The sequence below is a fragment of the Carcharodon carcharias genome, chromosome 19 (assembly GCF_017639515.1).
Source record: "Carcharodon carcharias isolate sCarCar2 chromosome 19, sCarCar2.pri, whole genome shotgun sequence".
NCBI lineage: Eukaryota > Metazoa > Chordata > Chondrichthyes > Lamniformes > Lamnidae > Carcharodon > Carcharodon carcharias.
Genome location: NC_054485.1, coordinates 95,192,990 through 95,217,673, shown reverse-complemented (window position 1 = coordinate 95,217,673; position 24,684 = coordinate 95,192,990). Strand labels below are relative to the sequence as shown.

General features: G+C 45.3%; 1 protein-coding gene across 3 annotated transcripts in view; it reads left to right on the top strand.

The window, feature by feature from the left end:
* Window positions 1-20,949, top strand: part of LOC121291877 (hepatocyte cell adhesion molecule-like) — a 28,923-nt gene extending 7,974 nt beyond the window's left edge. Inside the window, exons 3-10 of one of the 3 annotated variants that reach the window (XM_041213520.1) lie at window positions 479-742; window positions 1,616-1,729; window positions 2,031-2,114; window positions 9,372-9,494; window positions 11,642-11,740; window positions 18,434-18,535; window positions 19,933-20,012; window positions 20,685-20,949. In XM_041213520.1, coding sequence (XP_041069454.1) covers window positions 479-742; window positions 1,616-1,729; window positions 2,031-2,114; window positions 9,372-9,494; window positions 11,642-11,740; window positions 18,434-18,535; window positions 19,933-20,012; window positions 20,685-20,738 — 920 coding nt within the window. In that variant the 3' untranslated portion in view covers window positions 20,739-20,949. The remainder of the gene's footprint in view (window positions 1-478; window positions 743-1,615; window positions 1,730-2,030; window positions 2,115-9,371; window positions 9,495-11,641; window positions 11,741-18,433; window positions 18,536-19,932; window positions 20,013-20,684) is intronic. The other 2 variants (XM_041213521.1, XM_041213522.1) reach the window with 2 other exon arrangements.
* Window positions 20,950-24,684: the final 3,735 nt, after the last annotated feature.

Sequence of the window (24,684 nt, the reverse complement as noted above, 5' to 3'; positions counted from 1 at the left end):
GCAGTGTGTACCATCTACAGATGCACTGCAGGAACTCCCCAAGCCTCCTGAGACAGCACCTTCCAAACCCATGCCCTCTGTCAACTAGAAGGATAAGGGCAGAGAACACATGGGAACACCACCACTTGGAAGTTCCCCTCCAAGCCACTCACCATCCTGACTTGGAACCATATTGCTGTTTCTTCACTGTCGCTGGGCCAAAATCCTGGAACTCCCTGCCTAACAGCACTGTGGGTGTACCTACAGAACATGGAAAGCAGAGGTTCAAGGAGGCAGCTCACCACCGCCTTCTTAAGGGCAGCTGGGGATGGGCAATAAATGCTGGCCTAGCCAGCGATGCCCACATCTCAGGAATGAATACAAGAAAAAAACCCTGTGAAGGACAGAGCTCCCGTTAATTAACTACACCAACATAATGTGTAGCAATAACATCCTCACATTCAGACCTACTTATCTGACCATTTTTTCTCTTCCACAGAGCCACTGGCAGAACCTTTGATCAATGTTACCTTTGTGGATACCACCATTGAACTAACCTGTAAAGTGTCTGTGGGGAAAGCGAGTTCCATTCTGTGGAGGAAAGATGCTGAAGTGATAAGGAATGGTCAACATTATCAGTTGGTGCGAAACAACAGCAAGTTGATTATTTCTGAAGCCAGCAAATCAGACTGTGGAATCTATACTTGCACCGTGGAGAACCCTGTTAGCAAGAAAAACTATTCATATTCTCTTACTATTTACGGTGAGTCATGCCTGTCAGTCAATTCCATTGATTAGTTAAAATCTATATTCCACTGGAGTGCCTCACACTTAGTCTATCCAAAGATGTTAACATAGGAATAACATTATATATTTTTCATGGCAGGAAGGAGGAGTAGAGTAGAAAACTGTAGACTGGTAGTGTACAATTTCCTGATGTACTTGACAGGGTAGATGTTGAGAAGATGTTTCCACTAGGGGAGGAATCTCAAACTAGGGGACACAGTTACAGAATAAGGGGGCACTCATTTAAAACTGAGATGTGAAGGAATTTCTTCCCTCAGTGGGTATGAATATCTGGAATTCTCTCCCTCAGAGAGTTGTGGAGGCTAGATCACTGAACGTATTTATTGAGGACGGAGATGGATTTTTGAAATATCAGCGAGTTGATGTCTATGAGGAACTGGCATAAAAGAGGAGTTGAGGCCTGGGGCAGATTAGCCGTGATCTTATTGAATGGCGGGGCAGGCTTGAGGGGCTGAATGGCCTACTGGTGCTCCTTTTTCTAATGTTCTTATGTACCTTCCCAGCATTTACTGAGAGGGTCAAAGTGGAAAATCACAGTTTAAGTCTGCATTCTCCTGAAGAGTGCAGCCAGTTTACCAGATGTGGGAAACGAAACACTGCATTCTGATTCACTCATAGATTCGAGGTTGGGGCAGAACAGAGAGTACTTTTCACTGGCATCTAAGCACATGGTATTTCACCTTGAAGGGGTGAGGGTGTCTGGTGGGAAGTTTCTATTTCCAACTTGCAAGATCCTTGATAACAACACTTTCAGGCAAAGACGAACCTGTTTGCAATTTGTTTACTGCTTTCAAAGTAGCATAAGTTTGAAATAAATTTTCTATTTCAGGTGCTGCCCTGCTGCATCGCTACACAAAGATATTATCCATCACTGCGCTGATCACTGCTGCTGCTGCCTTGGCTTGTAAAATAATATCATCCTGGTTTCTGGCCAAAATAATAAGTAAGAAAAACATATTATTTGTGCAACTTTAGTGTTGAAAATTTTAAGCTGTTGTGGTTTAATGTTAGAGACTCTGTGAAACATTTAAATGTGACACCGATGTCATTTTAAATTCTGGTTCTTTGTATGGTGTGCTTGATTTGAATGTGAGACTATTAGTTGCTGGGGTAATGTTGATATGAAACAAAAGCAGAAAATGCTGGAAAAACTCAGCAGGTCTAGCAGCATCTGGGGAGAGGGAAACAGATTTAACGTTTTGAGTCCGTATGACCCTCCTTCATGAATTTGTTTATTGTTCCAGGTCTTCAGTTTCTTCAACTTGAGCTACGAGCCTTGCAGTTTATCTTTCTTATCGGTGCGTTTGTGTGTTGGATATGGGGTGAAGGTACTGCATGTGTTCCTGTTTCTTTACTCCCAGTTGGTAATTGTATTTCTACAATGCAGTACCTCTGACAAATTAAATTCCAGTTTAATCCATTATTGGGTGGAGAACTCGGATGAGTTCTAATTTGGGACCCTCAAATTGTGAATTTAAGTTCGATAAATTTGCCAATCTAAGTGGCTGGCATCAAAAAATTTACACTTCATTGTAAAACCGAACCAGCTCACTAAGGTTGGGAATTTACTCGGAGCTGCAGCCATTGATTCCCATAACTTCACCACAGCTCCGGAGATGTTGGAATCAGCTGTAATGAGTATTGCCCATCTGCCCTCAGTCTTCTGACAACAGCAATCCCTGCAAAACGTATGTGTAACTGATTGGTCTGGCCGCATCAGCTCTCTCTGGCCTATCATCCCCAAGCATCACACCATCCTGATCTTTGTAAGCTAAGGTAATGTTTCTGCACACTTTGCCAGCCTGGCCACGTGCTACTTGCTAGCCCTTCATTAAATTGTGTCAGCAGCTTCTTGTAACCCCTCTGCATTTATGTTCAAACTCAGGCTGAGTAACTTGGATTTCTCAGACATTACACCTGTTAAATGTGACGAAGCCATGGTAGCCCCATGTCATCAGCTCCTCATGACCTTCAGAGTTTGCAAACTCAGCCCATGTTAATGTGCATCATACAGTTGTCCATCAACTTTGACAACTTGTCCATTTCTCTCAGTGGCATGCTGAGATCCTCACTATTGGTCCCATGCCCAGTAATTCTTGTGACTGTACTCCTCGCTCCCTCCACCTGGGAGACACATTAGCCTCATTCCACAGAGAATCGGTACAAACTTCAATCTTCATGATTCCCTTTATCTGGCCAGTCGCACATCAGTAAACCACCGACAGGTTGAGGATGCGTTCCCTTTAACAAAGCCAAATTGGCTTCGTGTCCAGTGATTTGAGGGAGTAGTTGGCCAGGCGAGGTGCAATTCATTGTGAACCCTGAGAAGGAGAGATCAGGCAGAGTGCTTGTTACTGGATACATAATCCAGAAGCCTGGACCAATTACCTGAGGACATGAGTTCAAATCCCAATATGACAATTGAATTTGAATTCAATAAAGTAGGAATGAAAAGCTTGTTTCAGTAATGGTGACCATGAAACTATTAAATTGTTATAAAAAGCTATCTGGCTCACTAATGTCCTTAAGGGAATGAAACCTGCTACCTTTGAACAGACTGCTCTATATGTGACTGCAGACCCAAACAATGTGGTCGGCTCCCCTCTGAAACTACCTAGCAAGCCGTTCAGTTGTCAGGAAGGTGGCCCCACCACCACCTCCTCAAGGGCAATTAAGGATCGGCAATAAATACTGGCCTCGCCAACATCCCAAGAACGAGTAACAAAAAATGTTGGTCATTCTACCTGATCGACAGCACATTGTGCACTGTTTGAAATTTCCTGATTTAAACCATGAACAAAGGGGTTGGTGACCGAGCTCCCTCCTGTTCCTCAGTGATGTTACTTGCCAGTTATGTGGTATGAATGTTGCCCATTACTTGTCAACCCCAGACTCAATGTTATCTAGGCTCAGTAACAACTGCTTGTATTTATATGGCACCTTCAACAGAGTAAGATGTCCCAAGGCACTTCATAGGGTTACCAAACAAAATATGACACCAAAGAGAGAGATTCTAAGGAGTATCCAGGAGGAGGTAGGGAAGAGGAGAAATCAGGGAGGAATTCCAGAGCTTAGAGCCTAGGCAGTGGAAGGCATGGCTACTAGTGGTGGAGGGATTAAATCAGAGATGCCTAGAAGACCAGAATCAGAGAAGCGCAGAGATCTTGGAGGAATATAGGGCTGGGGTAGTTAACAGACATAGGCAAGGGCGAGACTACGATATCACTGCATTCTCCACAGCTCACAAAAGATGGATTGGCCAACAAAGGCAGCCAGTAAAACACTTCAGCATTAATAAGATGAAAAATCGTTGCATAGCTGGACACTACATAGCCTAAGCTCTGGTGAAAGGTCGTTGACCTGAAATATTAACACCAATGCTCTCAGCAAGTCAGGCCACATATGTAGAGAGAGAAAAACAAATGTTTTCTATTTTTATTAGTCTAGACTAACCTCTATTAACCTAAATATTTGTTTTTTTTTAAATTAAAAACCTCCATAAGTGGGCAGAAAATGAAAAATAGCATTAACTTACCAAGATAAAAACAAAAAACTGCGGATGCTGGAAATCCAAAACAAAAACAGAATTACCTGGAAAAACTCAGCAGGTCTGGCAGCATCGGTGGAGAAGAAAAGAGTTGACGTTTCGAGTCCTCATGACCCTTCGACAGAACTTGAGTTTGAGTCCAAGAAAGAGTTGAAATATAAGCTGGTTTAAGGTGTGGGGGTTTGGGGGGGTGGGGGGGAGGTGGGGTGGTGGGGGGGGAGAGAGAGAGAGAGAGAGAGAGAGAGAAGTGGAGGGGGGTGGTGTGGTTGTAGACAAAAGCAGTGATAAAAGCAGATCATCAAAAGATGTCACAAACAACAGGACAAAAGAACACATAGGTGTTAAAGTTGGTGATATTATCTAAACGAATGTGCTAATTAAGAATGGATGGTAGGGCACTCAAGATATAGCTCTAGTGGGGGTGGGGAGAGCATAAAAGATTTAAAAATATTTGAAAATAATGGAAATAATACATCAAGCCATTGTTTCCAGGACTGTCACTGACCTCATCTCCTCTGGGGATCTTCCAACCTGATAGTCGCCCAACCTCGGACGGTCCGCTTCTATATCCTACCCAAAATCCACAAACAGAACTGCCCCGGTAGACCGATCGTCTCAGCTTGCTCCTGCCCCACAGAACTCATTTCTCGTTATCTTGAATCCCTTCTCTCTCCCCTTGTCCAGTCCCTTCCCACCTACATCCGTGATTCCTCTGACACCTTACGTCACATCAACAATTTCCAGTTCCCTGGCCCCAACCGCTTCCTCTTCACCATGGACGTCCAATCCCTCTACACCTCCATCCCCCACCAGGATGGTCTGAGGGCCCTTAGCTTCTTCCTCAAACAGAGGTCCGAACAATCCCCATCCACCACTATTCTCCTCCGTCTGGCTGAACTTGTTCTCACACTGAACAATTTCTCCTTCAACTCCTCTCACTTCCTCCAAATAAAAGGTGTAGCTATGGGTACCCGCATGGGCCCCAGCTATGCCTGTCTCTTTATGGGGTATGTGGAACATTCCTTGTTCCAGTCCTACTCCGGCCCCCTTCCACAACTCTTTCTCCGGTACATCGATGATTACTTCGGTGCTGCTTCATGCTCTTGTCGGGACTTGGAAAAATTTATTAATTCTGCTTCCAATCTCCACCCCTCCATCATTTTCACGTGGTCCATCTCTGACACTTCCCTTCCCTTCCTTGACCTCTCTGTCTCAATCTCTGGTGATAGACTGTCCACCAATATCCATTACAAACCCACCGACTCCCTCAGCTACCTCGACTACAGCTCCTCACACCCCGCTTCCTGTAAGGACTCCATCCCATTCTCTCAGTTCCTTCGCCTCCATCGCATCTGTTCCGATGATGCTGCCTTCAAAAACAGTTCCTCTGACATGTCCTCCTTCTTCCTTAACTGAGGTTTTCCACCCACGGTCGTTGACAGGGCCCTCAACCGTGTCCGGCCCATCTCCCCGTGCATCCGCCCTCACGCCTTCTCCTCCCTCCCAGAAACATGATAGGGTTCCCCTTATCCTCACTTATCACCCCACCAGCCTCCGCATTCAAAGGATCAGCCTCCGCCATTTCCGCCAACTCCAGCATGATGCCACCACCAAACACATCTTCCCTTCACCCCCCCTATCGGCATTCCGTAGGGATCGCTCCCTCCGGGACACCCTGGTCCACTCCTCCATCACCCCCTACTCCTCAACCCCCTCCTATGGAACCACCCCATGCCCACGCAAAAGATGCAACCCCTGCCCCTTCACTTCCTCTCTCCTCACTGTCCAAGGGCCCAAACACTCTTTTCAAGTGAAGCAGCATTTCACTTGCATTTCCCCCAACTTAGTCTACTGCATTCGTTGCTCCCAATGTGGTCTCCTCTACATTGGAGAGACCAAATGTAAACTGGGCGACCGCTTTGCAGAACACCTGCGGTCTGTCCGCAAGAATGACCCAAACCTCCCTGTCGCTTGCCATTTTAACACTCCACACTGCTCTCTTGCCCACATGTCTGTCCTTGGCTTGCTGCATTGTTCCAGTGAAGCCCAACGCAAACTGGAGGAACAACACCTCATCTTCCGACTAGGCACTTTACAGCCTTCTGGACTGAATATTGAATTCAACAACTTTAGGTCTTGAGCTTCCCCCTCCATCCCCACCCCCTTTCTGTTTCCCCCTTCCTTTTGTTTTTTTCCAATAAATTATATAGATTTTTCTTTTCCCACCTATTTCCATTATTTTTAAATATTTAAAATCTTTTTTGCTCCCCTCACCCCCACTAGAGCTATACCTTGAGTGCCCTACCATCCATTCTTAATTAGCACATTCGTTTAGATAAAATCACCAACTTTAACACCTATGTGTTCTTTTGTCCAGTTGTTTGCGACATCTTTTGATGATCTGCTTTTATCACTGCTTTTGCCTACAACCACACCAAACCCCTCCACTTCTCTCTCTCTCTCTCTCTCTCTCCCCCGATCCCCCCCCACCACACCTTAAACCAGCTTATATTTCAACTCTTTCTTGGACTTGAACTCAAGTTCTGTCGAAGGGTCATGAGGACTCAAAACGTCAACTCTGTTCTTCTCCACCGATGCTGCCAGACCAGTTTTTCCAGGTAATTCTGTTTTTGTATTAGCTTACCAAGACCTGTTTTGTACAGTAAATTATCAATGAAGTGGTTAAAAGATTTCCTTTAGACATTTTTGAGGAAAAATAACAGATTTCTTAACTCTTAATCTGTGCACTAGTTTTATGTAAGGGTTTTCAGAGTTGTTGTGAGATTATCCAGTGCTGTTCTGTACTACAGCAGTAAATCAGTCACTTATAATCCCTCGAGCTTTGTGATTGAGTTTGCCTGACCTTTGTTTAAAATTATATGGGACATAACTTCAATGGGGTAAACATTGGGCTGAATTTTCCGTTCATCGGGTGGGCGGGCCTGACCTAATCATGGCAAGTGATTGGGGCCGCGCCGCCATTTTACGTGGGTGGGCCAGTTAAGGCCCGCCCAGCATGGCGTCCACCGGGAAGTGCTATGCACTCCCTGTGCGGGTGGGGGGGGGGGGGGGGGTGGAATCCCTAAAACCGTGAGTGCGCTCTTTTGCGCATGCGCACGAAAAAGCGCTCTCATCTCCCTGAGGCTAAGTGCAGCCTCAGGGAGATTGCCTTGAGTTTTAAAAATATTAAAAATAGAGAAGAGAAAAATCCTTTACATGTCCCCTCATGTGACAATGTCACATGAGTTGGGACATGTTCATAATTTCAATAACAACTTTATTACAATTTTTAAAACCTTACGTGAAACTTCATCCGGCCGCTGGACGAGGTTTCATGTTTTTTCTAGATGCCGCCGGGGCTCCTGGCTGACCCGCCAACCTTAAGGTTGGACAGGCAGGTCCTTTAATTGGTTAATCGATGCTGTCAATCGCCTCAATTGGCCATTGACAGGCCGGCGGGCCCGCAGCTGATTTTGCTGCGCCGCGGCCTTCCTGAAAATTTAAATGGGGCGCGGTGACATTGGGGGTTCCGCCCGACATCATCCCGCGTCATTTTATGTGTCGGCGAGCGGGCCCCGCTCCCCTGCTCGCAGACGGTAAAACCCTATCTATTAAGTTTTGTTTCAAAAAGTACATAATTTATTAAAAATTGGGAAGTAGAAGGCAATGTTACCATCTATTGGCCCCATGCCTGTATGATGTTATCAGCTACTGAGACTCTTCTGGAGTTCACAAGATGGCTGGTCAATGTTCTGTCCTCCATAGTACAAATTTCAGGTCTGTCTGAGATGTTCTGCCAATGCAGCAGCGTGCTGATACTGACCAATAACAGTTGGAGAAAGATTAACGGAGTTCAGCATAACCTCATTCAGCTTCCTCCTCGATAAAGAAAGATAAGAACAGACCGTCCTAACCAGTCAACAGGATAGAAATGTGTTTTCTATGCCCATTGGTGTTAGCATTAGCAGAGTTATAGTACTTGTACTATAAATTACCGCCTGTTGGGGACTGCATGGTCTGAAATCGGGAATGCTGGCATGGAGTGTAGTCCAATTCTACTTCTCTACATTGTCTGTACACTAGGAACATTGCCCATTGGCTCCTCTGAGGAAATAATTTACTGTGATTAAAGTGAGGACCAACCTAGAAACAGACCATTTGGCCCAAATGGTCTATGCTAGCACTTATGCTTCACATGAACCTCTTCTCAACCCTCTTCAACTTATCCAATTTCCACCCCCTTCTATTCCTTTCTCCCTCATATGCTTTGCTGGAGTTGAATCTACACTATTTCCCTCAAGCACTCCATGTGGTAGAGAATCCACATTCTAATCACTCTCTGGGTAAAAAACAAAGTTTCACCTGAATCCTTATTGGATTTATTCATGATTATCTTATATTTATGATCCCAGTTTTTGTCTCCCCACAAGTGGAAATATTGTCGTTGTGTCTGCCTTATCAAAGATCCCAGCCTGTCCTGACAGTTATCACCTTTCAGTTCCGGTATAATTCTTATGAATCTCTTTTGCTCCTTCACAAGCGTTTCTATCAAATGCGGTCTACCCGAAATTCAGTACAAATTTAGTGTAACTTCTCAGAGTTTCCATTCCTCTGGAAATGGACCCAGTGCACTTTTTAAAGGACTTATTTGTCATGAGTTTTAATAACTTGTGTATCTGTACCCCTGGCTCCCCTTGCTCCTCCATCCCATTTAAGTTTTTATTTTCCAAGCAGTATGTAACCTCCTTATTCTTCCTGCCAAAACCAAGCAGCTTTCCAAACATTCTGTTACTTGTTCCGTGACTCCACATGCTTTGACCTTAATCAGGAGCCTTATCAAAGGCTTTTTAGAAATGGGAATATACCTTCTGCATTATCCTTGATAATGCCTTACACGTCATCATGAACAGTCGTTTGCTGCTGCACATTCTTGTGGTCTCATTATGAAAGGCACAGTGGCGAATTAAATAGCAATGGCATTTACTTTCTAATCTATGAATGTTTATAATGGTGTTCACTTTTTTTGTTCTTTCAACAGGAGCTTCTGAAATGACAGTGTGCACGTTGGTGTTTTTGTGTCTCCTGCTGATAGTTCTCTTATTTTCGTCTTGTCGTATGAAGGCCTGTGACACAAGGTTAAATAAGATTTGGATTGTCAAACGTAAGTTCAGACACAAGTTTTATACGCACATGACACTATCAAAACCCTCATGGTTAATGTGGGGGGTGGGGGGTGGGAGGGGGTGTGTGGAGGTTAGTGAGATTCAGATTCTGTAGTGGGGAGCGAGTTGAGAGGGTAACGAGGCAGCCTGCACATGCACTGGCTCGGATGTGGATCTGCTGAGTCCCAGTAAGTCTTGGAAGCTGGGCAGAGGAAAGTCCAGGAGGACCCCGAGTGTGGGCTGGCTGACCGTCTGGTCTTTTATTAAAAGAAGCTGGAAGGAAATTGCATAGCAGCTACTCCATCCCATTATTTTGCGTATTTCATGGAAGGGTCCCGAAACAGGTGCTGGATCCTTCACTTCATATTTAAGTTGATCCATCGCTGATTGCAGGCATTTGGCAGGGAAGCCTAAAAACAGAGAGGACCAATAGGAAAGTGGCCATGCAACCAGAAGTGGATTAGGAGCAGAACCAGGTGCCCAGAAACTGGCATACACTGCAATGTTTTCATGACCAAGAAGCAGACAACGCGCACACATTTCTACCCCAGTGTTTCCAAATACCTTCTGCTGAATGTGGCCCACATCATGTGTTAGAATATCCGATTTGATTTGAATCATTAGTCAGGACAACCTGTGGTTCTCCGACTGGAGCATCAGTCTGCTGCTGTCAAATTTCATTTCTGGGTGAAAATCACTGCTTCCAGTCCTCAATAAAGCCATGACCCATCACTTGCCCTGGATTGGAGGCACAGGTCAGGAATGAGTGATGGATAGAGTTTCTCCATTGCTCGCTCTAGATGATGAGGTCATCACCAGCAGAGGCATGATGGGTTGAATGGCCTCTGTCTACGTTGTAGTTATTGTGAAATAAATAATGACTGAAGTATACAGAAATGAAAAAACCCAAAATGGTGACATAAATCACTTTTTTATTTCACCACCTGAGTGACCAGGAACAAACTAAGAGCGAGGGCTGACAAAAATAACATGAGGTTTCTCGAGTTCTTCCCTGCTTTTGCAATTTTAAATGGAGTTACCTTGAAAGGACCGAGAACCAGCATTGTAGGAGATTCCGACTCTCTGGAACATGGTTTGTGAATCTCATGGGGCGTATTTGTGATCCCAGCAGAACTAGGCTGAAAATGTTGTGCACTCTAAATTGTATAAAAAGACTTGCATTTTCATAGCACCTCCCACAACCTCAAGCAGTTCACAGCCAACAAATTACCCCCTGAAGCCTCGTTACTGTTGTAGTGTAGGAAGCAGTAGCTGGATTGAGCACAGCAAGCTCCCACAAGCACCAATGAAATAAATGACCAGGTAATTGTGTTTGATGTTTGAAGGATTAATGATGACCAGGACACCAGGAGACCTCCTGGTCCTTCTTTTAGCATAGTGCCATGGGACTTTTTATATCTAGCTGATGGAGAGTAAGGGACCTCAGTTTAACGTCTCATTCAAAACACAGCGCCACTGACATTGACACACTAGCCTAGATTATGTGCTCATGTCTCTGTAGCGGGTTTGATCCCACAACCTTCTGATTCCGAGGCAAAAGTGGTCCCAGCTGAGCCATGGCTGACACCTGCACATGCTCAAGAACCCAGGAGCAGGAGAAATAGGAGCTGGAGAAGACCATTTGGCCTCTCAATCCTGCTCCGCCTTTCAAGTCTGATTGTGGCTGCTCCCCATATCCCCTGATTCCCTGAGAGAAATCTGTCCAGCATACAGGAACACAGCCACAGTGGAGGAAGATAATGGGGCAAATGTTTCTGCCCCTGGGCCTATTGGATCGCCTGGTCACAGCAAATACAGGGCATTCAGACAGAGAGGCGCACATGTCCATAATAGTGGCCGCTTGATTTTCTATTTGTTGACTGCAAATGGATGGGCTATCTGGCAGACTGCTAGGGAGGTGCGGTTCTCCCCTCCCGATTGTCCTGCGTTCGCTGGATCCAGGTGATCCAATAATCCCAAGCTCAGGACCAGGAAAATTATCCCTGTACTTTTCTCGACCAGTTGCATTTCCTAAGGTACAGCAGGAGGCAGACGGACCAGGACCTATGTCGTGTGTGTATGTGTGTGTGTGTGTGTGTGTGTGTGATATTTGTGCGCTCTGTGACTCTATTTTGTTTGTTTTCAGCTTGTCATCTGATCTTAATGGTTGCAGTAAGTCCACTGGGTGGAATCATTGTGATGGGTCTGTCAGTGAGCCTGATTGCAGAAACAGTGAAACGAGCTGGTGAGTGTTTAATGATAAAATTGTCGCCAACAAACTAATTCTAGAAGCAACATCCCGTCAGGAATAGTCTGATCAGGAGAGCTAACTATGCAGTCATTTTTGCCAAGGCTTTCACTGGAAACTGTTGAATTATTGAAGTTTACATTGCAGAAGACTATTTGGCCCATTGTGTCTGTACCAGCTTTTGCAAGACTAATCCAATTTTAATCCCACTGCTTGGCCCTCGACTCAATGCCATTTGCTTCAAATATTTATTCACTTTTCCTCGAATGATGTAATGGTTCTCAGCTCAATAATTCCCTGTAGTAAAGTATTTTATGCTTCAAAAACTCTTATGTAAAGAAATCACTCCTAAACAATCTTTTTACCCATGATAGTCTGGAAGTGATGACACAATTTACAGAGCAGAAACAGACCATATGGGCCAGCAGTTCATGCTGGTGTTTATCCTCGACTCAAGTCATCTCCCCATCCATCCTCATCTAAATCTTATTGACAATACCCTCTGTTTCCTTCTCCACTAGCTTCCTCTGAAATGCATCTATATGATTCACTTCAACGGCTGCTCATGGTAGCACATTCTATATTCTGCCTGTGGGTAAAGAAGGCTCTTTTGAGGTCCTTATTTGATTTCTTGGTGGCTATCTCATATTGATGGCCTCTAGTCCCTTTTCCACGAAAGGAAGCACTTCTTATGTGTTTCGTATCAAAATCTAGCACCACTTTTAATACCTCTATTAGGTAACCTGTTCAATAATTCCTTTCTGAGGGAAAAAGAGATCAACAATACTGACTTCCCAAATGAAATTTGGATGGATCTGGAGCTTGAGATTTCAACTCCTGCATTTCAGACTATTGGATTATTTGGGTTCAGTGAATATAGGAAATTGAGAGCAGCAAGGTCAGAGAATGGATGCATCAGTCTGAGAGCTAGTGTCCACCACAGGAGGGACACTGGGGGAAGTTCTGTTGATTCTGGGCCACTATTGGTGGTCACGCCAGTGGTTGGACACCCAGGATCAAGTTGGCACTTCACCATTTTAGGCCATGGCTGATGTATGGTGTGGAGGACATTGAGTAGGGGAAATATTTGAATGTAGTTCGATTCTTCAAATAAAAAGAGGAAGAATTTGTTTAAAACGCTTGGAGCTTGTGTTGTTTTCCCAGACTAGGAAGCAATCTTATGGGATTGGCAGGTATGATGTGGTGGGCATTACGGATACAGGGCTGCAAGGGGATCAGGACTGGGAGCTAAATATCCAAGGATATGCATCCTATCGAAAAGATATGCAGATTGGCAGAGGGGGTGGGGTTGCTTTGTTAGTAAGAAATGAAATTAAATCGTTGGCAAGAAATGATGTAGGGTCAGATGATGTAGGATCTGTGTGGGTAGAGTTGAGGAACCGCAAAGGTAAAAAAAAAACATAATGGGAGTTATGTACAGGCCTCCGAACAGTAGTCAGGATGTGGGGCACAAGATACACCAGGAGATAGAAAAGGCGTGTAAGAAGGGCAAGGTTACAGTAATCATGGGGGATTTCGATATGCAGGTAGAATGGGAAAATCAGGTTGGTTGTGGATCCCAAGAAAAGGAATTTGTGGAATGTCTACGAGATGGCTTTTTGGAGCAGCTTGTGGTGGAGCCCACTAGGGAACAGGCAATTCTAGATTTAGTGATGTGTAATGAGGCAGATTTGATAAGGGAGCTTAAGGTGAAGGAACCCTTAGGAGGAAGTGACCATAATATGATAGAATTTACCCTGCAATTTGCGAGGAAAAAGCTGGAATCAGATGTAACGGTATTACAGTTGAATAAAGGCAACTACAGAGGCATGAGGGAGGAGCTGGCCAGAATTGACTGGGAGATGAGCCTAGCAGGAAAGACAGTGGAACAGCAATGGCAGGAGTTTCTGGGAGTAATTTAGGAGACACAGCAAAAATTCATCCCTAGGAAGAAGAAGCATACTAAAGGGAGGACAAGGCAACCATGGCTGACAAGGCAAGTCAGGGACAGCATAAAAGCTAAAGAGAAAGCATACAATGCGGCGAAGAGCAGTGGGAAGCCAGGGGACTGGGAAGCCTACAAAGACCATCAGAGGACAACTAAAAAAGAAATAAGGAGGGAGAAGATTAAATATGAGGGTAAACTAGCCAGTAATATAAAAGAAGATTGCAAGAGGTTTTTTTTAGATATATAAAGTGTAAGAGAGAGGCATAAGTGGACATTGGGCCGCTGGAAAATGACGCTGGAGAAGTAGTGGTGGGGAACAAAGAAATGGCGGAGGAACTGAATAGGTACGTTGCGTCAGTCTTCACAGTGGAAGACACGAGTGACATCCCCAAAGTTCAAGAGAGTCGGGGGGCAGAGGTTAGTATGGTGGCCATTACTAAGAAGAAGGTGCTAGGAAAACTGAAAGGTCTGAAGGTGGATAAATCACCTGGACCAGATGGATTTTAACTCAGAGTTCTGAAGGAGATAGCTGAAGAGATAGTGGAGGCATTAATGGTGATCTTTCAGGAATCACTGGAGTCAGGGAGGGTCCCAGAGGACTGGAAAATCGCTAATGTAACCCCCTGTTTAAGAAGGGAGTGAGGCAAAAGATGGGAAATTACAGGCCGATAAGCCTGACCTCGGTTGTTGGTAAGATTTTAGAGTCCATTATTAAGGATGAGATTTCAGAATACTTGGAAGTGCATGGTAAAATCGGGCAAAGTCAGCACGGTTTCATCAAGGGGAGGTCATGCCTGACAAATCTGTTAGAATTCTTTGAGGAGGTAACGAGTAGGTTAGACAAAGGAGAGTCAATGGATGTTATCTACTTGGACTTCCAGAAGGCCTTTGACAAGGTGCCGCACAAGAGGCTGCTCAGTAAGATAAGAGCCCATGGTGTTAGAGGCAAGATACTAGCATGGATAGAAGATTGGCTGTCTAGCAGGAGGCAGAGAGTGGGGATAAGGGGGTCCTTCTCAGGATGGCGGCCGGTGACTAGTGGAGTTCTGCAGTTGTCAGTGTTGGGATCACAAATTTTCACTTTATAATTTATTAATGATCTAGATGAAGGAACTGAGGGTATCCTGGCTAAATTTGCAGATGATACAAAGATAGGTGGAGGGACAGGTAGTATTGAGGAGGCGGGGAGGCTGCAGAAGGATTTGGACAGGTTAGGAGAATGGGCAAAGAATGGCAGATGGAATATAACGTGATCAAGGGTGAGGTCATGCACTTTGGTAGGAAGAATAGAGGCATAGACTATTTTCTAAATGGGGAGAGAATTCAGAAATCTTGGGTGCAAAGGGACTTGGGAGTCCTAGTCCAGGATTCTCTTAAGGTTAACTTGCATGTTGAGTCAGTAGTTAGGAAGGCAAATGCAATGTTGGCATTTATTTCGAGAGGACTAGAATATAAAAGCAGGGATGTGCTGCTGTGGCTTTATAAGGCTCTGGTCAGACCACACTTAGAATACTGTAAGCAATTTTGGGCCCCGTATCTCAGGAAGGAGGTGCTGGCCCTGGAGAGGGTCCAGAGGAGGTTCATGAGAATGATCCCAGGAATGAAAGGCTTAACATATGAGGAACGTTTGAGGACTCTGGGTCTATACTCGATGGAGTTTAGAAGGATGAGGGGGGATCTGAATGAAACTTACAGAATACTGAAAGGCCTGGATAGAGTGGACGTGGGGAAGATGTTTCCATTAGTAGGAGAGACTAGGACCCGCGGGCACAGCCTCAGAGTAAAGGAAAGACCTTTTAGAAAAGAGATGAGGAGAAATTTCTTTAGCCAGAGAGTGGTGAATCTATGGAATTCATTTCCACAGAAGGTTGTGGAGGCCAGGTCATTGAGTGTATTTAAGATGGAGATAGATGGGCTCTTGATTGGTAAGGGGAACAAAGGTTACGGGGAGAAGGCGGAAGAATGGGGTTGAGAAACCTATCAGCCATGATTGAATGGCGGACCAGACTCGATGGGCTGAATGGCCTAATTTCTGCTCCTATGTCTTATGGTCTTATGGTCTAATCTATCAGAATTACTCTGTCATAGACTCACAGACATTTACAGCACAGAAGGAGGCTATTCGGCCCATCGTGTCCACGCCAGTCAACAAAGACCTGACTACACTAATCCCTTTTTCCAGCGCTTGGCCCATAGCCCTGGAGGCTATGGCAATGCAAGTGAATATCTAAATACTTCTTAAATGTTATGAGAGTTTCTGACTCAACCACCCTTTCAGGCAGTGAGTTCCAGACTCCCACCACCCTCTGGGTGAAAATATTTCTCCTCAACTCCCCTCTTAGCCCTCTACCTCTTCCCTTAAGTCTATGACCCCTGGTTATTGACCCCTCTACTAATGGAAAAAGTGCCTTCTTGTACCTTCCTATCCACCCTATCTATGTCCCACATAATCTTATACACCTCTATCAGGTCCCCTCTCAACCTTCGTTGCTCGAAGGAAAACAACCCCAACTTATCCAATCTTTCCTCGTAGCTCAGAACCTCCAGTCCAGCCAGCATCCTGGTAAATCTCCTCTTCACCCTATCCAGTGCAATCACATCCTATCTATAATGCGGATTCCAGAAATGCATGCAGTACCAGTTGTGACCTAACCATGTTTTATACAGTTCCAGCATAACCTCCCTGCTCTTGTATTCTATGCCTCGGCTAATAAAGGCAAGTATCCCATAAGCCTTCCTAGCCACCTTATCTACCTCCCTGCTACCTTCATGGATCTGTGGATATGCATGCCAAGTTCCCTCTGATCTTCAGTACTTTCCATGGTCCTACCATTCATAGTGTACCCTTGCCTTGTTAACCCTCACCAAGTGCATTACCTCTCACTCCTTTAAAAATTCATTCATGGGATGTGGGCTTCACTGGCTGGGCCAGGATTTATTGTCCATTCCTAGCTGCTGTTGAGATGGTGGTGGTGAGCTGCCTTCTTGAACCACTGCAGTCCCCATGGTGGTTATTCCTACCGATACTGTCATGGACAGATGCAACTGCGACAGGCAGGGTGGTGAGGATGAGGTCAAGAATGTTTTTCCCTCTTGTTGCTTCCCTCACCGGGTTAAATTTCTATTTTGAATTTCTATTTTTGATGCTGTGAGTTTTGGATGATGCATTCTATTCAAATATAGGGTAAGAGTTATTAAACTTTTAATTGTGGTTACTTCAATTAATTAAAAGTAGTATGTAAATTCCTACAATGATGTAAATTGAGCACCTTAGCTTGTCTGATTAGGAGTGCCTGGATTGTAAGTGCTTCAGGGAATCCAGTGTAAAGATAATTATTTTGTTCACTCCACAATCCCCCACCACCACACGCTTAAAATAGCAGAAGATGGAATGCTCTACAAACACAACACCGATTTTTTGTTTCAGTCCAGAGTATTGAAACTTGGTTCACAAAGTCTCAATGGAAATTTCAAGAATGCGCTGTCCATCAATTAAAATGAATGGGCAGAAAATTTGGCAGCATCTGCCTGGATTTACAAAGAGCGTTCCCAGTGAGCGACTCTTTTGCGCTTGGACATTCTGAATGGTTAAGTGTATCAGCAGCTATCATTTCCAAAGTTATATCACAGTCACTGGGAGTCAAAGACGTATTAATTAAAGCAGATGTTCCTTCCATGCTGCTGCTCACAGTACAATGTCAGATGATGTGTTTTTTTCTTACAAGGACAGTGGATACAATTACACTGTGGAGCTAAAGTTTTTAGATCATGACATCTTCATTGCTGTCAAATAAAGGCCTGGTGTGTTCATACAAAAGCCAAACAAGAAAGTTCAGATAATCTGACTCTGGCAGATTTGCTCCCTGGACAATCTCCTCCCTACATTTATATAGCGCTTTAGCGTAGTAAACATCTCAAGGCACTTCACAGAGACACTGCTCCTGCTGCTGCTTGTGGCTGCTCCTACCAGGAGATCTGGTGTCATGATATGTCACACTCATCTGGCTTGTGCCACCCTTACACACCAACTTTAGTTCACCTGCAACAGCTCCATGATGTCCAGTGTCCGACTACACCTAGATCAACCTTTTCCTGCTGCGTTCCACTTTACTGTCTAGAAGAGACATTGTGAAACAAAATAGGACATGGAGCCATGTAAGGAGTTATTGGATGATCCAAAGCTTGGTCAAAGAGGCAGGCTTTATGGAGTGTCATAAAGGAGGAAAGAGAGGCAAAGAGATTTAGGGAATAAATTCCAGAGATTAGGGCCTTGGCAGCTGAAGGAACCGTCAACTAAAATGGGGGATAAGTGCCTTTATATTGTGTCTTTTTTGGAAGGGTGAAAGAAACATGTGAAGCATGATGAGCAAGAAATGCCTCCTGGCGGCTGGAGTTTTCAGTGTTTCTTGTCGCCTTGGAAGTGAACGTTGGGAAATTCTGTCCATTATTTTCAGATAATTAAAATTGACGATCGGAAACCAGGAGCAGGAAATGCATGACTTCATGATGCATGCTTCCAGTTAAGACTAGAGCGCTAAAGGACAATGTCCTGGCCAGTCATTTTATTAAAATAAAGGAGATGCCTATCATACCAACTGTGCTGGAAATAATAATCCAAGCAGCAGAATTTGGGACCCAAGGATTTCTAATGCTGGTGATAAAACCAGGAGGCCTCTAATAATATTTCAGTTACTCTGTATAATTTTAATAACCACGTAGTTACATGAAAACATCTATTGCAGCTGAAGGATGTGAGCCAGCAGCCAATCTACAAAGAAATATAATTCCTGCAGTGGGGATACTGTTGGTGTCCTTTGTTATACTCTTTGCACATCACATCATATGTAAGTAATGTTAATACAGTTAGAGGTTGTTTACAAATGATTGTAATGGATACAAGATGCTTGGTTTTCATGGAGTTGGGAAGACTCATTGGACCTTTAAAAATGGCAGGTGGGACCTGGATGTGGAAGCTCCGCCCCATTTCCAACAGGTCCAATTTTAGTGGTTGGGGAAATGGGGCAGGGCATGATTTACACAGCAGCGAAACCTAAACTCAGCAAAGCCATTTGAACTCAGTGCGGAATTCACTTTTGGCTGTTGTAAGGGCCTTAATCTGCAATGTGGGAGTCACAAATTGCTATAAGTATAAACGCTCTTCAAGACAGATAATGTTTGTATAATTATCATGATCTGAAGTATTTTTTTAAATCTTCCACTCTTTAAACTGTAAACAACAACTGGCTGCAGCTGTTAGTGGCTGTTAAAAATTACCTTTGTTGAATTAATTTGATTAACAGGCCAGTTGGTGTAGCATCTCATCATGCAGTATTTTTCACATTCCTTAAGGGCTATTATTATGTCATTATGACTTTAGAAAGTTACAATTATCTCAGTAGGGGGTCGGGGGGGGTGGGGTTCTGAGTTCATGGTTTGATTAACAGCTTAAAGAGTCTATTAATATATTAGCTATGTTTGATACGGGGTATGAATAGAAGTTTGATGTGGGGTATGAATAGAAGTGTATTTGATTTTGTAAGAGACTAATGACTTGATATTTAGAAGATCTGAATGGCTTCATGAATGGGAGTTTTTTTCACTATCAAGTATGTAGAGTGAAAGCTCTCTTGGATTTCTAGAAATGTATTTTATTTCATCTCCACGTAGTTCCTAAGGTCTGCCCATGGTGCATACTAGGTGTTGGCACAGAGTTGGCATGGTGGGTATGAGGGGCCATGGGGTCGAATGGAAGCATGAGTTGACATCGAGTTGGCGTGATGTGAGGAGCCAGTAGCATGGGTGGGGGCATGAGTTAGCATTGAGTTGGCACTGAGGCCTGTGCAGGGGGCATAGGAGTGTGTGGAAAGGGTGAGAGGATGTGTGGGGTGAGAGCAAATGGGCCTACTGCTTTTATTACAACTGAGATGAAGTCCCACAGAACTGGGACAGGCCTAACCAGCCCACCTTGGCACTCACCTGTGGTCACTAGGATGTGCTCTTTGAGTGTAATACTCCCGTGAAATGGATTTAGCAGAGTCATTAAAATAAGTTGGCCAATAATATAATGGGCAAGGGAATTTCATATGAGCTGCTAAAGCTTAGTAGGTTGCATGGTAAAAATTGATGGAGAAAGTGCTTTGGGAAAGATATTACTGATTAATATTCTAATCATATATTTAGTGAAGCCCTTGCTCAGTTCACCTTTCATTCAACATAATACGTTGTATGTTTACATTAACAGATAGAAAATTGAATAAACGAATAGCTGGAACGCCACTTATAGCCCCCAGTGTAAAAGATCCTGATGGACTTTATCATTCTGTAAGTACTTGGACAAAATGCAAGTGACAGATTAGCCTTTGCTCTCAAGTTTTCTGTAAATGGACAATCCTGTAGTTGTCACACATTTTTGTCATCAGAAATGGAGGATTTTGTTTCATTCTCTGTTCAAGAATAATTACTGTGGAGAATGAGGGATTCCTGTGTCTACTGAGCAAAATGCTGTATGCCACTATTCTTACTGCAAGTGGAGGTGTTTAATTGCAGTGATACACAGATAAAGGGGATTATTTCTCCTAAATTATGTTCTGCTGAACATTTAATAGGGAAATGAAACATTAATTAATATTTATTGTTTAACACCAGAAAGTTGAAATTTATGGTCTGAAAATTGCAGTAAATGACCTATTGGAAAGAACCTAAACTTTAGAAAGTAGAGAAAGATATGTGTTTAGTAATGATCTAATTTGATGTATAAAATACTAAATATTGCTGCATGACCCATTGTAAGCATATTTATTAGACTTTGACAGGATATTTCTGTTTAAAAGGCAAGAACTCAACTGAAAGCATAATTTTAAAAAGAGGCAAATCAAATTCAGGCTACTGATTGTTACTGATTTGTTTATTCATTTTTGTACATTTAATGAAAATAAACTTTTCTTCAGCTATTTGAAGACATTTCAATTCACATTTTTATCTTTCTTTCTGTAGGAGCTGAAGGGACACTTCTTAAAAACCACAGTTACTAATGAAGAACAACTTTAAATTCAGGAGCACAGCTATTATGGAAGAATTGGCTTAAATTGAGGGAACTCTGCTACCAGTGAAGAACTATCTCAAGTTTAGAGTTTGAATACCTAGAAACTATGAGCACCCAGCTTATTATTTTTAGCCCTCTAATTTTAAAGGGTGAAATTGTTTTTAAAAATTCAATCATGGGATGAAGGCTTCGTTGGCGGGGCCAGCATTTATTGCCCAACCGGAGTTACCTGTGAGAAGGTGGTGATGAGCTGCCTTCTTGAACCGCTACAGTCCATATGGGGTATGTAGGTCCACAGTGCTCTTAGGAAGGGAGTTCCAGGATTTTGACCCAGCGACAGTGAAGAAACAGCCTATACGTTTCCAAGTCAGGATGGTGAGTGACTTGGAGGGGAATGTCCAGGTGGTGGTGTTCCCATGTATCTGCTGCCCCTGTCCTTCTAGATGGCAGTAGTCGTGGGTTTGGAAGGTGCTGTCTAAGGAGCCTTGGTGAATTCCTGCAATAACAGGATTGTGCAGTTTCCCTTGTGTGTTTTTGTCAAGTACACAAACACAAGCTCACACCCTCAATCTAACAGTGTTCTGCTGAATATAACAGTCTCAGGTTTATGATGATTGCCTTTTGGAAACAATGGCCAGAATTTTCTGGCTGATGTGCAGATGGCGTAGCCCGAACATCGGCGTGTAAAATGACGCACGCTGACGTTAGCGCACCCCATCGCGATACTTCGGTGGCTCAGTTCGCCTGCCATGAATTGAAGGGCTTGTTAAGGCACGTAACTTGCCAATTGTGTATGATTTTGAGGGGCCGGTGTGAACTTCAGGTCGGCGCACGGACCCAACGGGAAGGCAGGTTGGAGATTATTTAAGAAAACTTTTGCAATGTCGGGATATGTGGACTCAGAGGGGTTGTTCCTGTTTTACACCAAGTTTTAATTGCTGAAAGTGTTTAAAAGTTGCCTGTGTGATTGTTAGCAGTTCTCATCGATTTCCAAGAGCTTTTTGTGTACTTTGAAACCAGCTGCAGATAGTAATCTTTCTCGGGCCTGCGGCTTTCTGGAGGCCTCCATTTAGCCTGGGTACGGGTTCTGACCTCTCCACTGGAGGCAGCTCCCCTGAGGAGGAAGGGAGGGATAGAATAAGGAGGAGGCCAGGACTAGACAATCAGCCTCCAGGGGAGCCACCTTTGGGAGGCCAGGCGCAGGCACAAGGGGCGCAGGGCCAAGAGGTTGTCCTAGGTGGAAGGGGCTGCAGAAGATGCCACTATCCTGCTGCCAGGGTATACAGGCGGCAAAGCAGCTACCTCAATATGTCTGAGGTGCAGTGTTGAAGGAGGCTCCGACTCTCAAGGGGGACAGTGAACAATATCAGTCAGATGATAAGCCCTGAGATCGCTCCTAACTGTGCGGGTGGACACCCCATGCCAGTGGCTCTGAAGCTCAGAGTTGCCCTCCACTTCTATGCCTCTGGCTCGGTCCAGGGCTCGGTGGGTGATCTTTGCGGTGTCTCCCAATCAGCTGTCCACGCTTGTATCAAGCAGGTTACAGACACTCTGTTCAGACGGCTTTCCACCTTCATCCATTTCCCGCTGGGACCAGGCAAGCCAGACACTTCGCGGCCATTGCTGGCTTCCCCCGCGTCCAGGGTGCTACAGGCCGCACACATGTGGCCATCAAGGCACCAGCAGGTGAGCCCGGTGCCTTTGTCAACAGGAAGGGCTTCCACTCCATGAATGTGCTGATAGTGTGTGATCACAGGATACTGATTCTACAAGTCTGTGCAAGGTACCCAGGCAGTTCCCATGACACCTGCATCCTCAGACACTCCCAGGTGCCGGGGCTCTTCAGTGCTTCGGCTTGGCTGGATGTTTGGCTGCTGGGTGACAAGGGCTATCCCCTCAGAAGGTGGCTCATGACGCCAGTACGCAGTCCAAGAACAGAAGCTGAGCAGCGGTACAATAGGAGCCAGGGCACCACAAGGGCTGTGGTGGACAGAGCCATAGGTCTTCTCAAGATGCGCTTCCGTTGCCTGGACTGCTCAGGGGGCACACTCCAGTGCCCCCCAGATCGCGTCTCTGTGACAGTGGTAGCATGCTGCACTCTGGAAAGGGGGGGATGCAGTTGACGATGAAGACCTTGACGCAGTGGATAAGGCTGCACGTGCTGAATCCAGCAGTGGCTCAGAGGATGAGGAAGCACAGGGCAATGATAAGGGGCAGCACACTGACGCACTACTACACCAAGGAGGCAGGGACACCCGGGACGCATTAATCCAACGAATCTTCAGCTAGCTCCACACTCGTGAGTCTGCAGGAGCAGCATTGCCTGGCACTTCCACATGTGGCACATCTTCCACCTGTTCAGCTGTAAATAAGGGCTTAGGACAGAAACATTAGTGTCCACTCAAACACTCATGATAAATATGTGAAAAAGAAAAATACACCACAAACAAAAGACCCTCAGCCATGGTTACAAAGATGGACTTTATTTTGTCCAAAACAAAAACACACACCACTTGTTAGCGATCACAAAAATATGGGTCCCTATTCTAAGGCCAACACAATCACCAGTGACATACCCGTGGAGTGCCTAAGGTGCCTTATGCTTACGTTTTTGGGTGGTACGTCTAGGTGCCGCCCCATCGCTCGGAGTGGGTTGTGAGACAGCCTGCTGTCTCTGCTGTCCTGTTGACCTCGATGACCTTGGCGGGCGTCCTCTGGCCCGTGGAGCCTGTGCTGGCCCCGCCTGGGAGGGAGTGGCCAGTTCCTGAACTGGCACCTCCCCAGTTGTCGCAGCCTCAACGGAAGAAACGTTGACTGGCAGAGGGGCGGAGGAGCTGCTGCCCTCATCCGGAGCGCCCTGAGAGGAGCTCGCAGCGACAACAGGCAGCTGCTGCGCCGATGTGAGGTCCCTTTCGACCTCCCTGCTCACCGCAGATGCATGGACACCGAGTGCCAATGCTTGGTGTCCACAACATCTCCCACATTGGGAATGACCACCCGTGGCCAGTACCGCTACGAGGGCTTGCAGGTCAGAGCATATCCCAATCATTAAATGTTCCATTCGATTGAAGCCCCTCTCTATATGAGTCGCCAATCTCTCATTGGAGGAAGGCTGAAGCTCTGCCCTGAGGGCCAAACCTTCACGTGCACTCTGCCTGGACTCCTCCGTCGCAGAGAGCAACTGAAGCATTCCCTTGTGCAACCCTGCCAGATGCAAATGCACTTCTGGCGCTTGTCCTGCAGCTGCTGCATTGGGGACAGCTCCAGAGGCACGTCATCAGTGCTGGACTCAGCATGTGCCTTGTCCCCTGCAGCCCTCCGGCTGCTGGCACTATCGGCACTCTCTGCCCCTCCTCCAGCGATCGTGGTGTGCCCTCTCCTCTACCGTCAGCTAGTGTCCCGGGTCATAAAGTCCCCACCGAGGTGTGTGTGGCTGCGCTGGTGCCTGGCTGGCTGAAATGATGTGCTGCAACTTGTACTTGTTGGCCCTCAGGTGTGGAGGGGGGTGGGGGGGGGGGTGGTCGCGGGGTCGAGGTGCGGCTCACTCTGGTGGTGATGCTGAAATTAACAACAAGGACAGTGCATCAGTTAGCGTACATTCAGTTCAACCTGTCATCCCTTTCCCCCTCCCCAGCCTCATAAGTCGCTCACCCTTCAAGACGCTAAGGAGAAGAACATTGGTGGGGTGGAAACGAGTCAAGATGAGCCCCCAACCATTAAACCCACATGTAGACAGGCTGGTCAGATGGTCTCAGGAATGCCACATGGCATGTTATGAACCATAGGAGTGGGGAGAGTGCAGAGGTACCTGACCTGGATGCATTGTGGCCTGGATAGTTGCGGGGCTGAGGAAACATTGCAAACAGTAGCGACATTTGTCGTCGATCACAGGAGTTTGAGAGGTCACATTATTGGCCTTCATTCTGTAAGGAGGGGTCTAGACCGGGTGGG